Source organism: Saccostrea echinata, unplaced genomic scaffold, assembly GCF_033153115.1.
Source record: "Saccostrea echinata isolate AGI-Se365-2 ecotype Australia unplaced genomic scaffold, CSIRO_AGI_Sech_v1 ptg000055l, whole genome shotgun sequence".
Taxonomy (NCBI): domain Eukaryota; kingdom Metazoa; phylum Mollusca; class Bivalvia; order Ostreida; family Ostreidae; genus Saccostrea; species Saccostrea echinata.
The window spans coordinates 317,276-339,114 of NW_026889804.1; the positions used below are offsets into that span (position 1 = coordinate 317,276).

General features: G+C 33.5%; 1 protein-coding gene and 1 long non-coding RNA gene across 2 annotated transcripts; both read left to right on the forward strand.

The window, feature by feature from the left end:
- The first annotated feature begins 17,663 nt into the window (after window positions 1–17,663).
- LOC133172862 (nuclear apoptosis-inducing factor 1-like) lies at window positions 17,664–18,210 on the forward strand. Its single transcript, XM_061307695.1, has one exon. The coding sequence runs from the start codon at window positions 17,779–17,781 to the stop codon at window positions 18,208–18,210; it is 432 nt and encodes a 143-aa protein (XP_061163679.1). The 5' UTR covers window positions 17,664–17,778.
- Window positions 18,211–19,816: 1,606 nt separating this feature from the next.
- On the forward strand, window positions 19,817–20,966 carry LOC133172853 (uncharacterized). Its single transcript, XR_009718965.1, has 3 exons — window positions 19,817–19,872; window positions 20,014–20,080; window positions 20,889–20,966. It is a non-coding gene; the product is annotated as an uncharacterized LOC133172853 (long non-coding RNA).
- The last annotated feature ends 873 nt before the right edge of the window (window positions 20,967–21,839 follow it).

A 21,839-nucleotide genomic window follows, 5' to 3' on the forward strand; every position in this document is an offset into this window, starting at 1 on the left:
TAACTACTTTCTTCCCTTTTTAACTACTTTCATTTTTTTAAATTAATTCTAGACTACAATTGTGTAAATTTACAGCCCCTGAAGACATTTAGTAATTACATGTAAATCTATCTCTACTTATTAAAAAAAATTCTAAGAAATCCTTGGGGTTTTTTTTAATTCTTTATCTTAAACACCTCTCTGCTGAAAGTAAACTAAACAACAACAGGGAGCCTGCAAATTCAGAATACACAAGGGGCGGAGCTATCCTTTTTCATGCATGAGTGAACAAAGCAGTCCCAGAAAGCAGTCCCAGGGACTACTGGGTCTGCTTTTTAGGGCAGTCCCAGAGCAGTCCCACAGCGGTCCCAGAGCAGTCCCAAAGCAGTCCCTGGGACTGCTTTCTGGGACTGCTTAGGTATCAGGTTGGGTCTGGTTGGTACTGTAGTCATGAACATCGGTCATTTAATAAACCTATTATACACGATGATTCTTTTGATTCTCTACTACCGTATGTAAATAAACAGTTAGGTCTCTATGACATTCGCACCAAACTTTTACTCTGTCCTTTTGAAAGTTCTATATGGTCTGTTTGAAAAGGTCATGGAAAGTCCATACTGGATTCTTCGAAACCAAAATACAGACTTGGAAATGTGATTATGGATATTGCAAACCATAGGCTTCTTAAACAGCCACATTTTACGGAAGATAATACGATATCTCTTTACCTGTAAATATTTTGTTATACCCGCACTTTCTAAAGAAAGTTCGGGTATATTGTTGTTACTCATGTCTGTCCGTCCATCTGTCCGTCCGTCCGTCTGTCACACTCTTCTTTCTCAAACTCCTCTTACATTTTACACAGTAGCCTGATCATCTTTTGGGAGATGGTTGGTGGTGTCATGTAGATGAGCAGTAAGGTTTCGGAATTTTCATTTTCACCCTGGGGGTCAAATGGGGGTCGAAAAATGACGTTTTTTATGCAAAAAGCCCCTGGTTCCCTGAACTCCTCTTACATTTTACACAGTAGCCTTATCATCTTTTGGTAGGTGGTTAGTGGTGTCCTGTAGATGTGCAGTAAGGTTTCGGAAATTTCATTTTCACCCTGGGGGTCAAATGGGGGTCGAAAAATGACATTCTTTATGCAAAAAGCCCCTGGTTCCCTGAATTCCTCTTAGATTTTACACAGTAGCCTTATCATCTTTTGGGAGATGGTTAGTGGTGTCCTGTAGATGTGCAGTAAGGTTTCGGAAATTTCATTTTCACCCTGGGGGTCAAATGGGGGTCGAAAAATGACATTCTTTATGCAAAAAGCCCCTGGTTCCCTGAATTCCTCTTAGATTTTACACAGTAGCCTAATCATCTTTTGGGAGATGGTTAGTGGTGTCCTGTAGATGTGCAGTAAGGTTTCGGAAATTTCATTTTCACCCTGGGGGTCAAATGAGGGTCGAAAAATAGTCCTTTTTTATATAAAAAGACCCAGCTTCCCAGAACTCCTCCAGCATTTTACACAACAGCCTAATCATCTTTTGGATTGATTATGATTGATTATTATTGTTTAATGCCTAGGCGGCAATATTTTAGCCATATTTCGGCAATCATTTTAAGTGTATATTCCCATTTATGAACTTTGACACAAATCTAAGAAAAGTGAGGTCAAGGTTAAAGGAAAGGTCAAGGTAAAAAAATATTGATGCAGTTGAATAGCTCTCATTAGTATGTATCAGCATATGAAGTTTGATTTAAATATCTTGAATGATTTTATAAAAATTGAACTAAATACTAATTTAGGAAAAGTGAGGTCAAGGTCAAAGGAAAGGTCAAGGTCAAAAAAATGTTGATTCAGTTGAATAGCTTACATCAGTATGTATCAACATATGAAGTTTTATTACACTTTCTTGATTGGTATCTTTAAAATTGAGCTAAATTCTAATTTAAGAAAAGTGAGATCAAGGTCAAAGGAAAGGTCAAGGTCAAATAATGTTGATGCAGTTGAATAACTTAGATCAGTACGTATTAATGTGAGAAGTTTAATTACACTATCTTGAATGGTATCTTTAAAACTGAGCTAAACACATTTAAGAAAAGTGAGGTCAAGGTCAAAGGAAAGGTCAAGGTCAAAAAATGTTGATGCAGTTACATAGCTCTCATCCATATCTATCAGCATATGAAGTTTGATAAAAATATATATGATAGTTTCTTTGAAACTGAACTTTAAACAGAGCTAAACGCAAAGCTTGACGGAAAGACAGACGGAAGGATGAAAGGACGGAAGACGGACATGACAAACACTATATGCAGTTATGCACCAGCCATATTCATGGCAGGGCACAAAAACAAGGTAAAAAATTTTGTTTGCATGCACCCTTTCTCAATACCACCTCTCCATGTTCCAAGATTGAAGTTTTAATGTCAAAAGGTTCTTAAGTTATGGTTTGGTGGTGTTATTCTCAATTTGACCTTGAATGAAGAATGGAGTCAAAGTCAAAATTTTAGTTCAGTGCATCTTTTGTAAATGTCTTTTTTCTATGTTACAAATTTGAAATCCTAATGTCAAAGGGTTCTCAGGTTACAGCCTGGACTATATTTTTATGTAGATATTGACCTTGACCTTATTGTAAGGTCAAGGTAAAAAAAAAAGTTTGGTGGCCTCAACCCCAATTCCATACCACCTCTCCATGTTTCAAGTTTGAAGTCTTAATGTCAAAGGGTTGTCTAGTTAAGGCTCGGACAAAATTTGATTGAAGAAGAAAACTGACAAAAACAATATGTAGACTTAAGTATAGTCTACTTTGTTGCATCAAACCTGTAGGAGGAGTAGTTTTGAAAGAATAAATTTGTTTCTACATTATGTAATGAAACTTTCACAGAAGATTCAACTTTTCTTGCCTAGTGGTTCTTGAGAAGGAATTTTTTTCTTATGCAGTAGAGCATCCTTATAGTGAAACAAGTCTATAATGAATAGACACTTACAGCAAAGCGATTTTCATTCCCTGTGACTTTAAAATGTATTGTAAACTTAATGGATATAAGCAATTACACTTATAACAAAGCAATATCGTCCGTCCCAGGCACTTTGTTATAAGCGTGTTTTACTGTACATTCCCATGTTTACAAAACTTTGATTCCCTATTGTGGCCGCACCCTTATGGAAGGGAATTACCGCCAAAAGTCAATTTATCTTGCTTTTATTCTTATTCTGCCTACTTCTTTATTCTTTGTTATTATTGTAACTATATGTCACTTTATTGTTTTCATATTCATCTTTATTACATTTCATTTTGAACTTTTTTCATTCTTCATTTTGTCCTTACTTCTATGTTGCTTTATTCTTGTAAATTCGTTCTTCTTTCTTTCAAATTGATACAGTTTCTTTAATAAATAATTATGATTATCTCTATTACAAATGTAAATTCAGTCACGCAAACCATGAAGCACACTCAACGAAGACGAATACAAGTAGTGTGAATTTAATGCGGCATTATAACGCTAGGTGGCAGGGTGTTCGCGGCGAGTGTTGGTAAAACTAGGTACGCAAACCCGGGCCAGAGTTATTCGAGATTTTTCAATTTTCTGCCTTAATACTTTATCAATCGAACCCAAATTTTCAAATGATGTATGTTATAGGTTCAGGAATGTACCCGGTGTCGTTCCTCCTAACGGCTGGCTAGATGGTAAGACTTCCCCCGGAGGACTAGCTATATAGTGAGACAGCTCCAGGGGAAGTCTCACTGCATAACCAGTCTTCCGTGGGGAAGTCTCACTATATAGTCAGTCTTCCCCCTTCATAGCGAAACTTTCCCCTTTAATTTAGTTTCCGAATATTTTTTTAATTGTAAAACAATGTTTATATACTAACGTTTTCAGTGTTTGGATGAAAGTTCTCCGTCCTATATGAATGAATGAATAAATAAATATATGAATAAATAATTAAAACATTTTAATAGTGATTTTTATAATTGAAACATTAATTTAACCATGCAGGTAAACATAAGCAAACTGCACGTTTCTACGGGTAATGGCCTCTTTACTGTTAAATTAATTGTGTCTAAATTTTCTTTTGATAAGAATCGTCTCGGAACAATACAATAATCTGTGCACTGTGAACAGTGCACGATAAATTTTTAATGCACACTTTAATATCGATTCATTTGAAACTATATACATCTTTTTTTATATATACAAGATCATTACCTAAATATGCAATATATACATCGTCGATGTAAATAAAATCCAAACCAAACACGGAAGGGGAAGTCTCACTATGGTCGTTTAGGGCGGAAGGCTCACTATATAGTCATAGCCCCCCTCCCGGAAGGGAAGTCTCACTATATAGCCAGGCTTCCGGTGGAAGACTCACTATGGAGGAAGTCTCACTATATGACACCGGTAGCAAGGGGAGGGGGGGGGGGGGCTGGCCACCAAACATTTTTCTTGTCATAACTTTTTACTACTTAAATTGTTCAATGAAAGTCTGGTTGCCCCCCCCCCCCTTTGTTGCAGTATAGTCAAATAAGGGTCATGTACGTAGTGATGTATGAGTAAAATTTGGTTCTGAAAGAAGTTGGACCCCCTTACCTCCCAAATGAAATTTTCGAGTTTCAAGAATTTTCTTCTTCTTTGGGTTTTTTTTTCATTGTTTGTTTGTTTGTCTTTTTTTTTTTTTTTTTTTTTTTTTTTTTTTTTTTGCTTGTCATGTTTTAGGTAAGACTTTTTTTTCTCTGGCTGCCCCTTTCAAAAACAATGCTACGTCTCTAAGTTTTATCTGTTTCGCTGTAAAAATTGCCAATATTTATATTCATGTATTTCTATTTTGAAAATCTCAATATTCTAGATTATTTTTTGCGATTTTTGATTTCCAGTTTGCTAAGATGGGTAGGCAATATCAAGCCGACATTTTTTCCAAAAGAGACATTGACAAAATATTTTTTTGAGTTATTCTGATGTCAAACACTGTGTGCTTACTAGAGATATTTATTTCTTTATTGAAAAGTGCTATTTCTATACAAAAAATTGATACATATTTTCATAAAAACCGGGGGAAGTTTCTAGTCTGCCCCGGTCTAAGCCTGGTTCCGGCCACGCCTACCTATGACGTTCCGCACTACTTTGCAGAGCATTATGGGTTGGCCGAAACAAGATTAGCCCTGGTCCCCAGAATCACGCGACTGCGCATGAACAGTTATTATCCTGAAATAAAGAAATGCCAGTTCAGTGGAAGAAAATATGCTATAGGGGTCCTGAAAAACAACTCAAGTTATAAGGGTATACTAGTATTTATCAAAATATTTAATTTTTTTTATATCAATAAAACTGAAATTCAATCATCCGACAAATAACTTGAATAGAGTTATATTTTTCAGATGACTGAAAATACACAATTATTTTGGAGTTTTCATCATTTATCCGGTTTTAATTACCCATATTTTCTTAAAACTTGTTATTAACAGCAACAAAAGCACCTTTGAAAGAAGAAATGCTTATAAATAATTAAAATATAATGTTTAAAATCAGAATAATTTATAAATTTATAAGCTTTTTGTCAAAAAACACGAAAAATGTCAGTTTGATACTGCCTTCCCATTATCTTCGAGAGAATCTATAAAAAAAAAAAAAAAAAAAAAAAAAAAAAAAAAAAAAAAAAAAAAAAAATTGAGCATTTCGGGGCAATTTTACCGCGTATACAAATAAACCTATAACTAACAGAACTTGAAAATTTGGGTTCGATTGATAAAGTATTAAGGCAGAAATTTGGAAAATCTCGATTAACCTCGGCCCGTGTTTGTGTACATAATTTTACCAACACTCTCCGCGAACACCCTGCCACCTAGCGTTATAATGCCGCATTAAATTCACACAACTTGTATTCGTCTTCGTTGAATGTGCTTCATGGTTTGCGTGACTGAATTTACACTTGTAATAAAGATAATCATAATTATTTACTAAAGAAACTGTATCAATTTGAAAGAAAGAAGAACGAATTTACAAGAATAAAGCAACATAGAAATAAGGACAAATTAAAGAATGAAAAAAATTCAAAATGAAATGTAATAAAGATGAATATGAAAACAATAAAGTGACATATAGTTACAATAATAACAAAGAATAAAGAAGTAGGCAGAATATGAATAAAAGCAAGATAAATAGACTTTTGGCGGTAATTCCCTTCCATACACCCTACCCCTGAAGGTCATGATTTGGACAAAGTTGAATCTACACTAAGTAATGAAGTTTCACATAATTTTAAACTTTTCTGGCCCAGTGGTTCTTCAGAAGAAGATATTTGAAATAACATTATCTCCCCTTAAAAGAGGGTTTGGCCCTTCATTTGAACAATTGTTTTACACAAGAAAGAATATTTTGCATGAGAAATAAAACTCTTTGTGTTTCTAAATATTTCATCACACCTCTAGTGTGTTTCTTCTTATTTTAACTAAGATAATGATGATTTCATTATGACTTCAATTTCGTACAGGCCTTTGTATGATAATTCTACCCTGAGGGGTATGTTTACCTGTCTTAAACAAGTCAGGTGATTGTTTACAGTGTTCAAGCATAATTGATCAAGTTCATTTCTGCCTACTGAAAATACTGATCTTGAGCAAATTAATAGGAGTTCCAAGTGAAATTTGTAACAAACCACATTAAAAGACTTCTGGCTGTGTCCTTTTGTAATTATAGATATAGATCAAAGACAAGACAGTGAGTAAACTTATTTTTTTTCTGGGAGGGATAACATTCTTGCTGCAGTGTTGCAACCACTATTGAAATAACGTTCACTATTGAAATAATTTTTTCAATAGTGGTTGAGAGTGCCTTTCAAAATCAAACACAGGTTGTAACCACTATTGAAACAACGTTCACTATTGAAATAATTATTTCAATAGTGGTTGAGAATGCATTTCAAAACTAAACTCAGGTTGTAACCATTATTGAAATAACGTTCACTATTGAAATAATTATTTCAATAGTGGGTGAACGTGCATTTCAAAACCAAACACAGATTGCAACCACTATTGAAATAACGTTCACTATTGAAACAATGATTTCAATAGAGGTTTTGAATGCATTTCAAAACCTAAACCAGGCTGCAACCACTATTGAAATAATGTTCACTATTGAAATAAAGATTTCAATAGTGATTGAAATAAAGATTATAGTGATTGAAATAAAGATTTCAGTAATGATTGAAATAATTATTTTAATAGTTGCTGGCAATGATTTCAGTACCAAAACCACATTGCAAGCCTTACTGAAATAACCCCACTTTTGAAAAAAAAAAAATATAAGCCAGGATAAATTGTTCATTACGTTGTCCAACATAATATATTATATGTATTGAGTTTAATATATTAATTTATGTATTCCTTTCTTTTCTATAAATTACCATTAATACACGGACATTTTTGGTTTAACTGACGTACCTTAAATTCAAACAAAGCATGCAAATGTTATATGCAATCTTCCGCTGAATCTGGCCGACTCGGCGAAAACAAACAGACAATCAATCAATACATGCAGGTTTTAAGTAATTTTGGTAAATATTGTTCATCTTTGCCACTGATTTTGAAGGAAAGGATCATAAACACACATAATTGAAGAATTTAGAATATCTACATTAAAAAGAAGAAGACTGACATCTATGTGCACAAACTTTCTGATGAAAATATGGCTATTATGATAAAAAGAATATGCAATAGAGGTAAATTCTCGCATATATTCATGGGCTTGTCTACACTACAAATATGGATAGTAAATCCAATGCCTACTCCTCAAGACATTAAAAAGCAAAACTTAAAGGGAAATTAATATAAGCATTACATTTTTTACAATAGTGGGTGTTATTTTAACAGTGATCACACAAATAAAACTGCTATTAAAATAATGACTACTGTTGAAATCATTATTTCATTAGTGATCGTTATTTCAATAGTGGTTGCATTAATACTACCGATATTGAAATATGTACTATTGAAATATTTTTTTTTCAATAGTCACTATTTCAATAGTGGTTGCTACAATGTACCCACTATTGAAATAATGATCACTACTGAAATAATTATTTTAATAGTTGATATTATTTCAACAGCGGTCTTATACGTGTAACCACTATTGAAATAACAACCTCTTATGTTATAACGCTTATACTTAGTTTTCCCGAATAGTTGATTTTAATGTATATATAAGCGAGAATTTACTCCTATTCTATATCCTATTGATTAAAGTAACCTTATTTTCATCAGAAAATTTGTACACATAGATGTCACATAGATTTCTTCTTTCTTTTTTTAAGTGTAGATATTCTAATTTCTAAAACTTTCTGTTTTTATAAACTTTTACTTTCCGCAATTAATAGCAATGATGAACCTTAAATAACAAAATTATTTAAGAATTACTAGATCACTTAAATCACAGATATCCGTATATCATTAGTATTTCTAGACAGAAATTAAAACTTAAAATTACAAATCATATTTTAAACTCAATAAATTAATTCATTATGTTGGGAAACATAATGAAGAATTTATCTTTATATTTTTTTTCAAGAGCAGGATTATTTCAATAAGGCTTGCAATGTGGTTTGGGTATTGAAATCATTGTCAGCAACTATTGAAATCATTATTTCAATCACAATTGAAATCTTTATTTCAATCACTTTTGAAATCATTGTTTCAATAGTGAACGTTATTTCAACAGTGGTTGCAACCTATGTTTGGTTTTGAAATGAACGTTCACCCACTATTGAAATAATTACCGGTATTTCAATTTAAAGTTATTTCAATAATGGTAACAACCTGAGTTTGGTTTTGAAATGAACTATCAACCACTATTGAAATAATTATTTCAATAGTGAACGTTATTTCAATAGTGGTTATAACCTGTGTTTGGTTTTGAAATGCACTCTCAACCACTATTGAAATAATTATTTCAATAGTGAACGTTATTTCAATAGTGGTTGCAACACTGCAGTATGAATTAGTGTAAAATCCTAAAAAGTCATCAATTAAAAAAAATGTCTTGTAATTCCACTTTAATTTTGACTCCAGTAGATGTTAGAGAGAGAAAGATTACTCCAGGTATATAGCCCCATGCAAAATATATATATATCTGTGATAGCAAATTCTCAGGAGACAATTTTTGAAAAGCAATTTTCCTTCATGCATTGTTTTCAGAAAACTCAAAGGTGAAAGTTTAAAATTTATACCCATGTCAACATAGTGCAACTTTTATCTATATTGATAAAAATGTACATTAAAGAAAGTATGATTAAATAGCTAAATTAAAGTGTTTTGAATAGCAAAACCAAGCTATACCAGTATAGCTAATTCAATTACAGAGCTAAATCAATTTTAGGAGATTGTGCAAGACCTGTTTTTATTCTTAGTCATTCTTAAAATATTTATATCCCCATTCCTGATTCAAGGGAGAGCTAGGCATATGACCAAAAAAGTCCATGATCTATTGATTTAATAAAGTCACATGTATGTTGTGGGAAAATCAGTAAATAATGATGACAAGTGGGAAACGACCGGATTAATATTCACAAATTTTAGGAGTTTTCAACATTTAAGACCTTGCAGACATAACTCCTTCCCCTTTTCCCCCTTCCCAGCCCCATGCTTGTTTATTTATACAAATTATTTATAACTTGTTTTGGTATAAAATAAATTGTGAATAATACAAAAATGTACACATACACAAAGTATAATGATGGGTCTCTGAATGATTTTCATTTTCTAATTCTTGGAGGATGGACTGACCCTAGGGGGTCCTGAATAAAATGTCAAGCAGATTATCACTAACACGCTTTTGACCCAGGTCATATTGTGATAATTTCCAGTTTCAGGATGAGGATGACTTCAAGGGGTCATAACCTTTATACCATTTAATGAATAATGACTCGAGGGAGAATATTATATATGGTTAAGGGGAGAGTTCTCAACCATTTTCAAGATACAATGTATATGATCATTTGAAGTTTTAGGGGTTGGGAATGACCTCTGGGGGGTCATGATCCCATATATCCTATTTAGTGTGTTATAATACAAAGATGACTTAGGGGCTTTTGCTCTAATAACAGCTTTTTTTTTTTTGTTTCCGGTTCCAAAGATCGAGTGGAATGACCCCAGGGACTTGCCTCATTGTATAATTTGTATAACTGTGGCATTCCAATGATCTTTGACCCTTTTCCACCTATAGGCCCCTAACCATTTTCATTTCCGATCATTTTACCCCGTTCTAGTCGCCCGTGTGGCGCAGTGGTTAGAACGTCTGCTCTAAAGTCGTGGAGTAAGGAGTTGATCCTTGAGTCGCGGGTTCGAATCCACTGTGGGACGTGGAGACCAGTTCTTCGGATGAGACTGTATAAACCGAGGTCCCTAGTTGATGGCACAAAAAAGATCCCTCAATGTTCAATGGCCCTAAGTGTCGACCATAGGTGATGGCCACAGGCACTTGTTTCGGTAATAAATTTTTAACCCATAGTATAATAATAACACAAGGTATCCAACTCCGAATTACACGGAGTACCCCCCTCCCCCAGAACCGCACTCATTTACACTTTCAGAGGAAATACACTGACAAACTGTTTATACCTATGTTTTCTCATCTTCGCTAGCCAAAGGTTTCTGATACGCTACTCTTCTCATAAACCCTTGGCATACGGTGCTGACAAAAGACGGGATTGCTTTCGTCACGTGATCATGATTCTAAACAGGTACGCACAGATTGCGTCATCGACAAAAATAAAAAGCGTATTAAATAAATAATGTTTTTTTAGAATAATTAACAAGAAGGTATTGAGTTATGTTGATTTGTTATTTAAACATGTTAAAATGCAAATCTACATCTTCAGTATTGATTCTTAATCACTTATTTTGCACGTAGCTTAAGATATTGGATGACACCATATAGCTATTCATAGAATGGCATGTTATCTTACGGATCGTTGTTTACTTGCGTTTTTCATTCCCGATATTCAAGGGTCAAGATATATCCCGAACGCAAATATCGTCATTTACAAAAAACAACTGCTGATTGGTCGAACGATGTCGATCAACTCCAATCACAACTTGAGAAAAAATTCCCAACTTTTTTTAACACTGTATGCCAAGGGCTTATGAGGAGAGTAGCGTATCAGAAACCCTTGGCTAGCGAAGATGATGTTTTCTACGATAATTTATCTACACAACCATATATGGCATGCTTGTCTTTATTTTCCTTAGTCTCCGTAAACAGCGTCAAAACTCTGCTCGCCGAGTGGAAAAGTCAAATTCAACCATGAAATGGTATGTGCTAATCCCGCACAGAGATTTTGATTGGCTAAAAATCTGTTTCTTAAATTACATCGGATAAACATCGTAATGTTTTCAGGGAAAATCAGACGTAAACAAGTTCTATTTACTCATGCAATATTTAAACACTGGAATTGTATTTTTTAACCCACTCATTTTTTAATTTTGTTCTCTGTGCGGGATTAGCACATACCATTTCATGGTTGAATTCGACTTTTCCACTCGGCGAGCAGAGTTTTGACGCTGTTTACGGAGACTAAAGAAAATAAAGACAAGCATGCAATATATGGTTGTGTAGATAAATTATCGTAGAAAACATAGGTATAAACATTTTGTCAGTGTATTTCCTCTGAAAGTGTAAATGAGTGCGGTTCTGGGGGAGGGGGGGGGGGGGGGTACTCCGTGTAATTCGGAGTTAGATACCTTGTGTTATTATTATACTATGGGTTAAAAATTTATTACCGAAACAAGTGCCTGTGGAGATGGCGTCTCTATATTAGCGAAAAATTCTCGAGAAGGACGTTAAACAACAAACAAACCCCGTTCTATACTAAACGTTTAAAATAATATATTCATAATGTACTTACCGCCTGTTATAGGTACTGTTAACTTGATAGAATAATAAATCCATTTAAAACACACACTAAATATTAATAATCCCAGTGGTAATGATGTACATACACCGTGTGCAAAACAATAATGATAACGGTAAAAGCAGTGCTTGCAGTGTGGCGTAATTCCACGCAAGAGGTCTAGAAATTTTCCAAAAAAGTGTACATTTGTAAAATTTATAATATAATTACATACATTTTTTTTTCATAAGTTTGTGTTAAATCTATTCGAAGTATGACAGGAAAACGGGTGAATCGTGGATGGGGGTTGATTTTCGACAAAGTTGATTGGGTCAAGATTTGGAAAGGGGTTCTCCGAGTCCTGCCCAAATACTGATAAAAATTTGCACAAGTTTTAATTTTCGCATCTATTTTTGTTTAAGTTCATCAAAAAAGCTATGCACTAAATTAATAATATTTGTTGTTTTGACAATAAATTCAAGAAGTTCCAATTATGGGTAGAAAATTAACCACCCCCGTTTATTACACAAATCTTTAAAAAATTCTCTCTTTATCAGAATTTACATTATTACATGGCCTGGCCGTAGGAACCGGGGGGGGGGCACGGGGGGGGGGCGTGCCCCCCCAATAATTTTGCCGATATACAGAATACTATAGAAAACATAGCTACTACATGCTTGTGCCCCCTCATTAATAACGTCTGATGACTTTTTTTTTTATTTAATTATTTTTTTGCTTGTCAAGGAATTTTGGAGTCGATAGTGCCCCCTCAACTGAAAATGTATGATTGTGCCCCCTCAAAGTGAAATTGCTTCCTACGGGCCTGTATTAGGTAATATCAGACTGGTAATGAAATATTTACATGCGCGGATCTAGAGGGGAGGGGGTTCCGGAACGTATATACGAAATCTATATACGAAAGCAACTAAAAGTGTCCTTGGATCCCCCCTCCCAGAAAACACGGACCCCTGTTAAGTTGGTACGATAAGTTATACATATGAAGCTTAAAAAGTGAGCAGCCAAACCCCCCTCTCCCCCCCCCCCCCCCACATCCGTCACTTGACAAGCCAAAAATTTTTTTTTTTCAAAACTCAAAATACTCAAATATCCTATTTCGTGGGGTGGGGCTGGGGTGGGTTCCAACTTCTTTCAGTACCCCAATTTATATGTACACTACTACATTACCTTTATTTGACTATAATGCAACAAAAGTGGGGAGGGGGGGTGGGGGAAAACAACCCTTTCAAGAACATTTTAAATAGTAAAAAAAGGGGGGCGGGAGATAACTCTTCAGAATGTGAAATTCGTCTATTGTGGCATTCGATGATCTTTGATCCCTTCTAAACTTTAAGCGAACCATTTGGATTTCGGTTTATTTTACCCCAATCTACATATTATTTGTATACTTAAACTTGTACTTACCGACTATCATAGGTCCTGTCAACTTCATGAAATATAATCCAATTAAAACACAAAATGAATTAATTCCTACTGATATACATGTAATGATTGCACCATCTAAAAATAATAATGGTAAAACTAGTACTAGTAGGGTGATGCAAGCCCAATGTGATGTAGAAATTTTCAAAAAGGTGTTCACGTACATGTACAGTACAAGAACAAATTTTAAATTATCATAACAAGCGATGTTTAAACATAACTTTGCCATCTAGGCCTATTTCCAAAAACAGGCAAATTGTGTGTGTGTGTGTGTGTGTGTGTGGGGGGGTGATAAAATTGATTGGGTTTGGCTTTTCAAGAAGGTTTTTCCCTAATCAAATACTAAAGAAAAGTTTCAACATTTTGATAAATTCATTCAAAACGCTTTATACTAAAGTAGTATTATTTGTTGTTGAGAAAATAAATTTAAAAAGTTCAATTATGGGCCAAAAATTAATATTCCCCCTTTTATCAAAACCTATTTTACATCATTTATTAAATTCTGTTATTTCAGACTGGTAATGCATTAAGTAGAGGCAATACCTATAAGAGGCTCATAGGTCACATGGTCACCTGAGCATTTTATGCTCGATTTTACGAAACATGTACTGTGTAAATTGTAGAATTATTTTGACTTTTTCCTTGGTAAGCCCAATATGAAGGAGTGTGCATTTAGAGGCAAACACATTAGTGCGGGTATTACTGTCTCATGACAGCATCTAGTTAAAATATGTAGAACAAATGTTGTCCAGAATTACAAATTCTTTCAAACGATATCTAGAAATGGGGCTGCACAGAGGGGCTGAAATTGTACACTTAATATCTAAAAAAAATATTGAAAATTTATAATATGTCAAAGAAACAAAGTTGTTCAAAATGACATGTAGCAGCTAATGAGGTCGTTAAAAGATGTCAAATGACGTCACTTCTCAGATATTGTAAGGAAGGAAATGGGAAATACGATTAGATAACGTTTCTAATATGTATAACTTTTAAAAAATCTCTTGAACAAAGTAAATGTAAACTTTTAGGAAAGGTTATATAGATATCCATAATGGATAGCTTTATGCCGTACTCAGGACCAGTTACATCGCACATATAGCTGTGTGTCACGTGACTGGTATAAAAATAGAATTGTTAAGCTGAATGTTGAAAATGATGCTAGTGCAAGGGCATGCGCAGGTTTTGGTCAAAATAATTGATACACATTGAAAGTGGTTTACATTGTCTAAGTGTAAAGTGCTTGGAGCTAGTTTGTGCTGTTTCAGAAGTACTCGTAATTTTGCCGGAAATGCGTACAATAGCTTAATATTCCCACTTCGCTGACGTCACTTCTGACACAAGATATGCTTCTCCGTACTCAACGGTATTGTTATCAAATGGTGATATTTTGCTTGCTTTAATAAATAATTAACAAAATAAATGTATGCAAGTTGTTATTTACGCATCATTATGTGGTAAAGTTGATTTTTGTCACTTCTCACTTTTTTAGTGAAGTCACAATGATACTTACCATTCGGTGCATCACAGACAAGATTTCTTTTACGGAAATTATTTAATTAGTTCCCGACATTTTGGATCACCCTCGTACTAACCTTCATTAATCGTTCCTACAGGTAGTGTTACTTAAAATCCGACGGAAGACCTACTCGCTGCTTTGCAACCAGCTTTTCCCTAGTTCTTTTTCTTTTTTTCGTACCGATATTGTGTAGAGGATTTCTCTAAAACCTCTCGATAGAATTTCATGAAATTTTCAGGATAGATAGTTAATTTAAAGGGCTTCATGCGCTTTTTTTTTTTTTTTTTTTTAATTTTTTTTTTCAACTTCACTTCCGGTCATGAATTACGTCCGATTTCCTGTTTTTAAAATGTAATTTTGTCCGGGTGTTTTTTTTTTTAAATAGTTTAATATTAAGTCATGAAACTTTCAGGGATGATAGATCACGACTTGGTTATATAACATCTGGGTCTCATTTGTTTTGCCGTCACTTCCGCGGTCCACCAGAATTAGATATAAAATATGCAATTTTTTTTTTATTTCTAAATCATTACAGTACCGACCGGACACAACCTAACACCAGAGCGAACCCAAAGCGCACCCCAGGTTCGCTTCCTGGGTTCGCTCGGGGTCCGCTGCGGGTTCGCTTTCAGAAAATTTGGGACCGCTCTGGGTGCGCTTCGGGTTCGCTCTGCGTTCGCTCGGGGTCAGCTCTGGGTCCGCTAGAGCGAACCCGGCGTTCGCTTTCCGGTTTCGCTTTACGCACTCATGCATGAAGCGGACCCCGCTTTAATCTTGCCGCCAGTAAGCCCCGCCCCTTGTATATTCCAAATACAGTAGTGAAATCGATCATTACTGTTTTTATGGCGATCGAAACATGTACATGTAAGTGACAATATGGAGAACGTTGATAAATTTTCAAGAATTTCACCGTACATTCGACGAAGAATTATCACTTTTATTTTTCTTAATTTACAAGCTAAGTATATCTCGAAAGAAAAAGAAGAAAAAGGGGTGTTAAATTTATATTCGATGTATCGGATGGAGTGAAATCCGATACATACATATACATACTGAAGCGGCATGTTAATAAACAAAATTCTAAATGTTTAAAAATAAATAAAAACAAGAAAGAAAACAAACAAAACAAGAATTCAATACCTGTAAACTCGCTCTCTCTCTCTCTCTCGTAAAGCTATTTTACTGATTTTCAGCATTCAGGTGACAGCAAATTACATGAACATGTACTCTTCATGCAACGTACCAAAGAACTGTGACGTTTCCAAATTTTTTTTTATATCCATATAAAGTATTTCGAAAATTACATGTAGTACATGTAAGAGGTTCGTGAACATGTAAACCTGTATAATTATATATATCGACGCAAAGGAAAGTGATAAGCATTTTTGCGGGTTTTTTTTATTGACTTGCAAGTAGTTACAAAAATTCAAAAACATACAATGTAAGGTCTACATGTAGGATAATAAAAATTGACAAAATAAACTTTCCCTATATACATGTATTTAAATCAAGCTATTTATTAAATTTTGGTAAAAGATTAATTATATATATATATATATATATATATATATATATATATATATATATATATATATATATATATATATATATATATATATATATATATATATATATCATAGTAGTTAAAAAAAGAGAGATTTTTTTCTCCAATTTACGTATTGACATAATGCACATTTATACTGTACAATGTACATTTAATTTTTTTTTCATGATCAATTATTTAGATCGATAATTTCGATGTTGATCTGGATAAATTAAAACGTGCATGTAAATTGAAATAATAAATAAAAAATAATTAAATTAAAGCACGTACATGTTCTTATACTGTATCTTGAGATAATAACATTCTATAATTTATCGAAGACCAGTTTTTTTTAAGTCTTTTTTTTAGTAACAATTGTTATAACCATTATTATCTTCTTTTTTCTATTATGAAATAAAGTACTTATTGTCTGATAAATTTACGCAATGAATATTTGAAATTAATGGATTTTAAAAATATAAAGAAAATAAATATGTAACTAAACATGTAACATGCTACCTGGACAAAAAAAAAATAAATAATGTATTAATAGATTTTAAAAATAAAAAATAATGAAAATAGATGTGTAAATATTGCATGTTGTCTGGAGAATTAAAATATATAAATGTAAAATCATGTTTAAAAATCATATTAATAATATTTTTACATTGTACATTCACACGCTTTGCTTGTACGATGTTTAGATTACAAACTGGCATGTTGACTGGTCGATGCGCTGATGGTCAACGCATTTTATCACTTATCTTGATTGACAGACCTGTTCGGCATGTTGATTGGTCGACGGGCTGATGAGTTAATCGCTAATCCTGATTGACAGCTCTGTTACGCAACACCGAACGCGTGTTCGCTTTCTGGGACCGCTACTGAATGTGGGGTTCGCTTTCAGCGTTCGCTCTGGGTCCGCTCTGGGTTCGCTGCGGGTTCGCTACGGGTGCGCTCCGGGTTCGTTCGGGGTCAGCACTAGCGGACCCCAAGCGAACCCAGAGAGCGAACCCGGGGTGCGCTCTGGGTCCGCTTTCTGTTAGGTTGTGTCTGGTCGGTACTGTACGTGTATTATACAGTCTACCAAAGTGTTTTAAGTCCTACAATTTCCAGCGGAAGTTGGTTTTTCAAACTGGAAGTTGTAAAAAAAAAGAGTATTTTGCATCGAAATGTTCAGGAATGATTCCTACACGCTCAATGTGGAATTTAAGATCATCTGGGCCCGGTTTTTCAAAAGGTGGTTAAATTTAACACAGTGGTTAGGTTAACAATGTGTTAAATCCTAATCAAGTGATTAGCTAACGCAGTGGTTAAATTGTGTTGATCAAAAGCAATTTAACGCAATGGTTAACTAACACTGTGTTAACTGAGTTAATCACTTGGTAATCACTTGGTTACCCATAATGCACTTCTACTTCCTATGTAAACATGGAGAGCACTGACTTCTGCTCTAAACCTAAGCGGGCTAGAAGCCAGAATTTCAGCATTATGGAGATTAGCACAATTCATAATGAAGTAAAACAAAATCCTATATTGGAAAGTAAACACTCCAACACTGTTACTAATCAGAAAAAGCAAGCGGTGTGGAAAAACATAACCGAAAAAGTCAATGCCGTGGGAACAGCTCACAGGACTGTTACTGAGGTGAAAGACAAATGGAGAAATATGTGTCGGGATGCTAAACAGAAGTTTGCTGAACACCACAGGGAGTCACAAAGGACTGGAGGAGGTCCACCACCTAACCCCCTCTCCCAGACAGTCTCAGACATTGTGGATCTTTACAAGGACTCCAGTTCCTTTGTAGGAATTCCTGGAGGAATTGAAACTTCTATCTGTGATAAAACAGGTGTAATATTATGACTTATATTATAAAATGTGTTTAGAAATAAAACAAGTTGTAAACTAGGCCCCTACCCAGTTCTATCTCATACCCCTACCTTGCAACTCACAATATTTTTAAAAACAATCTGTTTCTACACAGAGATTAAATATTAGGTCCAATAAATATTTTTCATGCAAAAAATCACTTTAATTCACACGTTTAGTTTTATTCTTTCAATATTTCTACCACATTATCATTTCTATGTGAAATAAAAAATGTCGTCTGCTTACAATAACAGTTAGACATTCGTGAGAGCTGAATATAGTAACTTGAAAGATCGTTCTTTATTATAATGTTGTTTCTTATGCTGTAAACCCTAAGAGTATTTATTGAAAAAAAGAATGTCTGTTTGATAAAAATCCAGCCATACATGTTTACATAAGGCTATATTAAGAACAGCCTTGACCCCTTCCGTACTTTTCAAACAAGAACCTGTTTTCGCATATGTTTAGTGCAGATAATGTCCTTCCGAATCGTAAACTAATAAAAAATTAAATAAGGATCAGTATTCAATGTAAAAACGTATTCTACAAGCTACACTTTACCTTCACGCCTCATTTTTAAAAGCTATTTTTTTAACAGCATGGTCAGAAGCGATTCCCGGGTTTTCCCCATGATGACGGAGCGTTTGATTGTGGCAAATAGAGTAGTAAATAAACATTAACATTATATTAGTCCAGTCAGCTTTCTAAAATAAATTTATAATATATAACGTTCGTCTAGTTATACGTAAACTATACTAAAGCATATCATAACTTGTTCGCGGGCTTTTTCTTTCGTAAAACGGAAAAGAGTGGTTTTGAGGATTCCATAAAGGGGATTCCCTTAAAGTATGAACTAAACGCACATTTAGATAACTTGTTCGTAAAATCATTTACCTATACATGTACAACAGGAAGGCAGACCAAAAGTTGATAACCGATAAGTTAAAAAACATAAATGAAGGGAAAAATGGATTACATATAATATATATGTATATATTTTAAAAAAAAATTATACACATTAATATAAAGCACTTCTGTGTAACCCCCCCCCCCCCTTCTCCAATATTAAATTTTCGAATTGATTTAATTTCTTTAACGCTTTTCTTTTCTTTTTTCCCAATCATATTCTAGTCTTTTATCAAATTATATGAAGAGAAAAGTTTGTATCATACACCTGTCTTAAATACCTTTTTTATGATAACTTAAAATATAGTTATATATATATATACAATGTAATTTTGTATTATCAAGTTTTATGTTATCTAGACATGGAAAATTCCACTTAACGTTCTTTTAAATTTTAAATAGATCTGACAAATGAGAGTCAGTTACAATCTCCTAAAACTGGATTGAATCCACCATGTGTTATTGAAGTAGAAGTCCCTGCAGTTTTCAGCAGCTGTACCAACAGTAATCCAGGTATGTGAAAAGAATTAAAAAAAAAAAAACAACTAATTTCAGAAATAATTTGTCATTCACTCATTTTAAGCAGATTATCATTTGTCTCGACTATATGCTATCTTTTAACACCATCATAATTATATTGCAATATTTTCTTAGCATCATCTGTCACCAGCTGCTCTCAAGTACCAAGATCGGGCAGCTGCTCTCAAGTACCAAGATCAGGGAGCCCAGCCATTGGCAGCAGCAATGCAAGTATGTGATATAACAAATATAAGTATTATTGTTTAATGGCATTCTGTCATCAACATGCAGGTGAATATTTTTTTACATTATCTTTCTGAATATATGTACTCATAGTAATTTTTACATTGTGATTTTTTTTTTTATAAAAAGCACTGCCAGAGATGAGTGACACTGTTCTTGAAGATAATAGAAGCACAAATAAGTCAAAGAAAGAGAAGTAAGCTGTTAGAATCAAAATTTATCCACTAATGTTTATTTATCATAATTGTTATTTGTTTACAACTGATTTCTTTTGAATTTTCAAAGGTACTGAGTATTGTCTTGAAACAATTAACATATGTGTACATGTTTAAACATTACATAAATGGACAAAAATATTAATTAATGGATTAAATTACAAAAAAAGAACAGAGCAAATATATGTAGACAATATCACAGTAGACATATAATCAATCACTAATTACTAATCACTAATGATCATTAATTATTATGAACAAAATCTTTTTAAAGGGCAACAACTCCACATTTTCTCTTCTAAATTCATTTAATGTACAATTTGAATTGTTGAATATATGCAAATCTGACATGCAATCACACTGAAAATTTCATTTCAAACATTCATGTATTTGTGTAATTTTAGATAATAACCATTTTTTAAGTTAAGTATATTTATCCAAAATATCAAAGAATTTTTTTTAAAACAAGATGAAGTGATCGAGCTGGAATATTAATTAAGATACATGTAAATATCAAAATTCTATCAACAAACATTTATGTCATTGACAACATGATTAGCAAAAAATCTGCCCATTCACTGTCGATCTGCACAAACAAATGACTCTCTCTCTCTCTTTGAATTTAAACGAACACTCCTGTAATATTTCATGTATTGTAGATGATGTTTTAATTTTATCAATTCTATAAAATATGAACTAAAAATGCACAATTTGAAAAGAAAATGAGACCAAAAGTTATTTATGATAATGGTCAGGAATTTTTAACAAAAAATGTGTATGTGATTTTAGGACCAAGCCTCAGAAAAAAAGTGCAGAGGATGTATATACTCTGCAGTGTGCTGTCCTTGAAAAAGAACTAGAAAAAAATAATCTACAGATTGAATTGCTTCAAATTCTGATAAAGAAAGCAAAGAAAGAGGATGAGGAGCTGCCACTTACATCAATGTTTTCTTTGTTATCATAAACTATGACATGTATATATAGTCTAGTCAATGAATCAAATATATGGGTCCATCATCATAAAAGTAAATGTCAAACCCTGTACTTTTTGTTATTTTGGAAATAAAAGCATTTCTATAGATAACATTAATACATAATTAAAAAAAAAAGTTCTTAGATTAAGATTAAGTATGCATGGATCATTACATTTAATTCATAAATATTTTAATCACAAGTTAATGATTGAAAAGAGTTTTGTCCCTTTCCTGTAGTAATTTTCTAATTGCCCCCCCCCCCCCCACCCCTCCCTTCACAAAATTAAGGGGACATTAAATCTCATATATCTGTTGGTCTGTCTGTCACAAAAACTTTAACCTTGGTCATAACTTTTGAATGAAAAGAGATAGAGCTTTCATATTTCACATGTTTATTACCTGTGACAAGACCTTTCCAAATTTACTTTGATTTATGACCTGTGACCTTGATCTTGAAGTTTGACCTACTTTTCAAAAAAAATTATCTTTGCTAAGTATTACTTTTGATTGAGAAAAGATAGGGCTTTCATATTTAACATGTTTATTACCTGTGACAAGACCTTTCCAAGCATGCCATGATTTTTGACCTTGACATCTATGACCTAATTTTCAAAAATTTTAACTTTGGTGATAAATTTTTATGATAGGGCATTTATATTTGACAAGTGCATTACCTGTTTCATTTAGTACATTTGACGTGCATTACCTGTTTCAAGACCTCTCCGATTGTATACTCTACTTTCTGATATATTTTGTGTAAGAACAG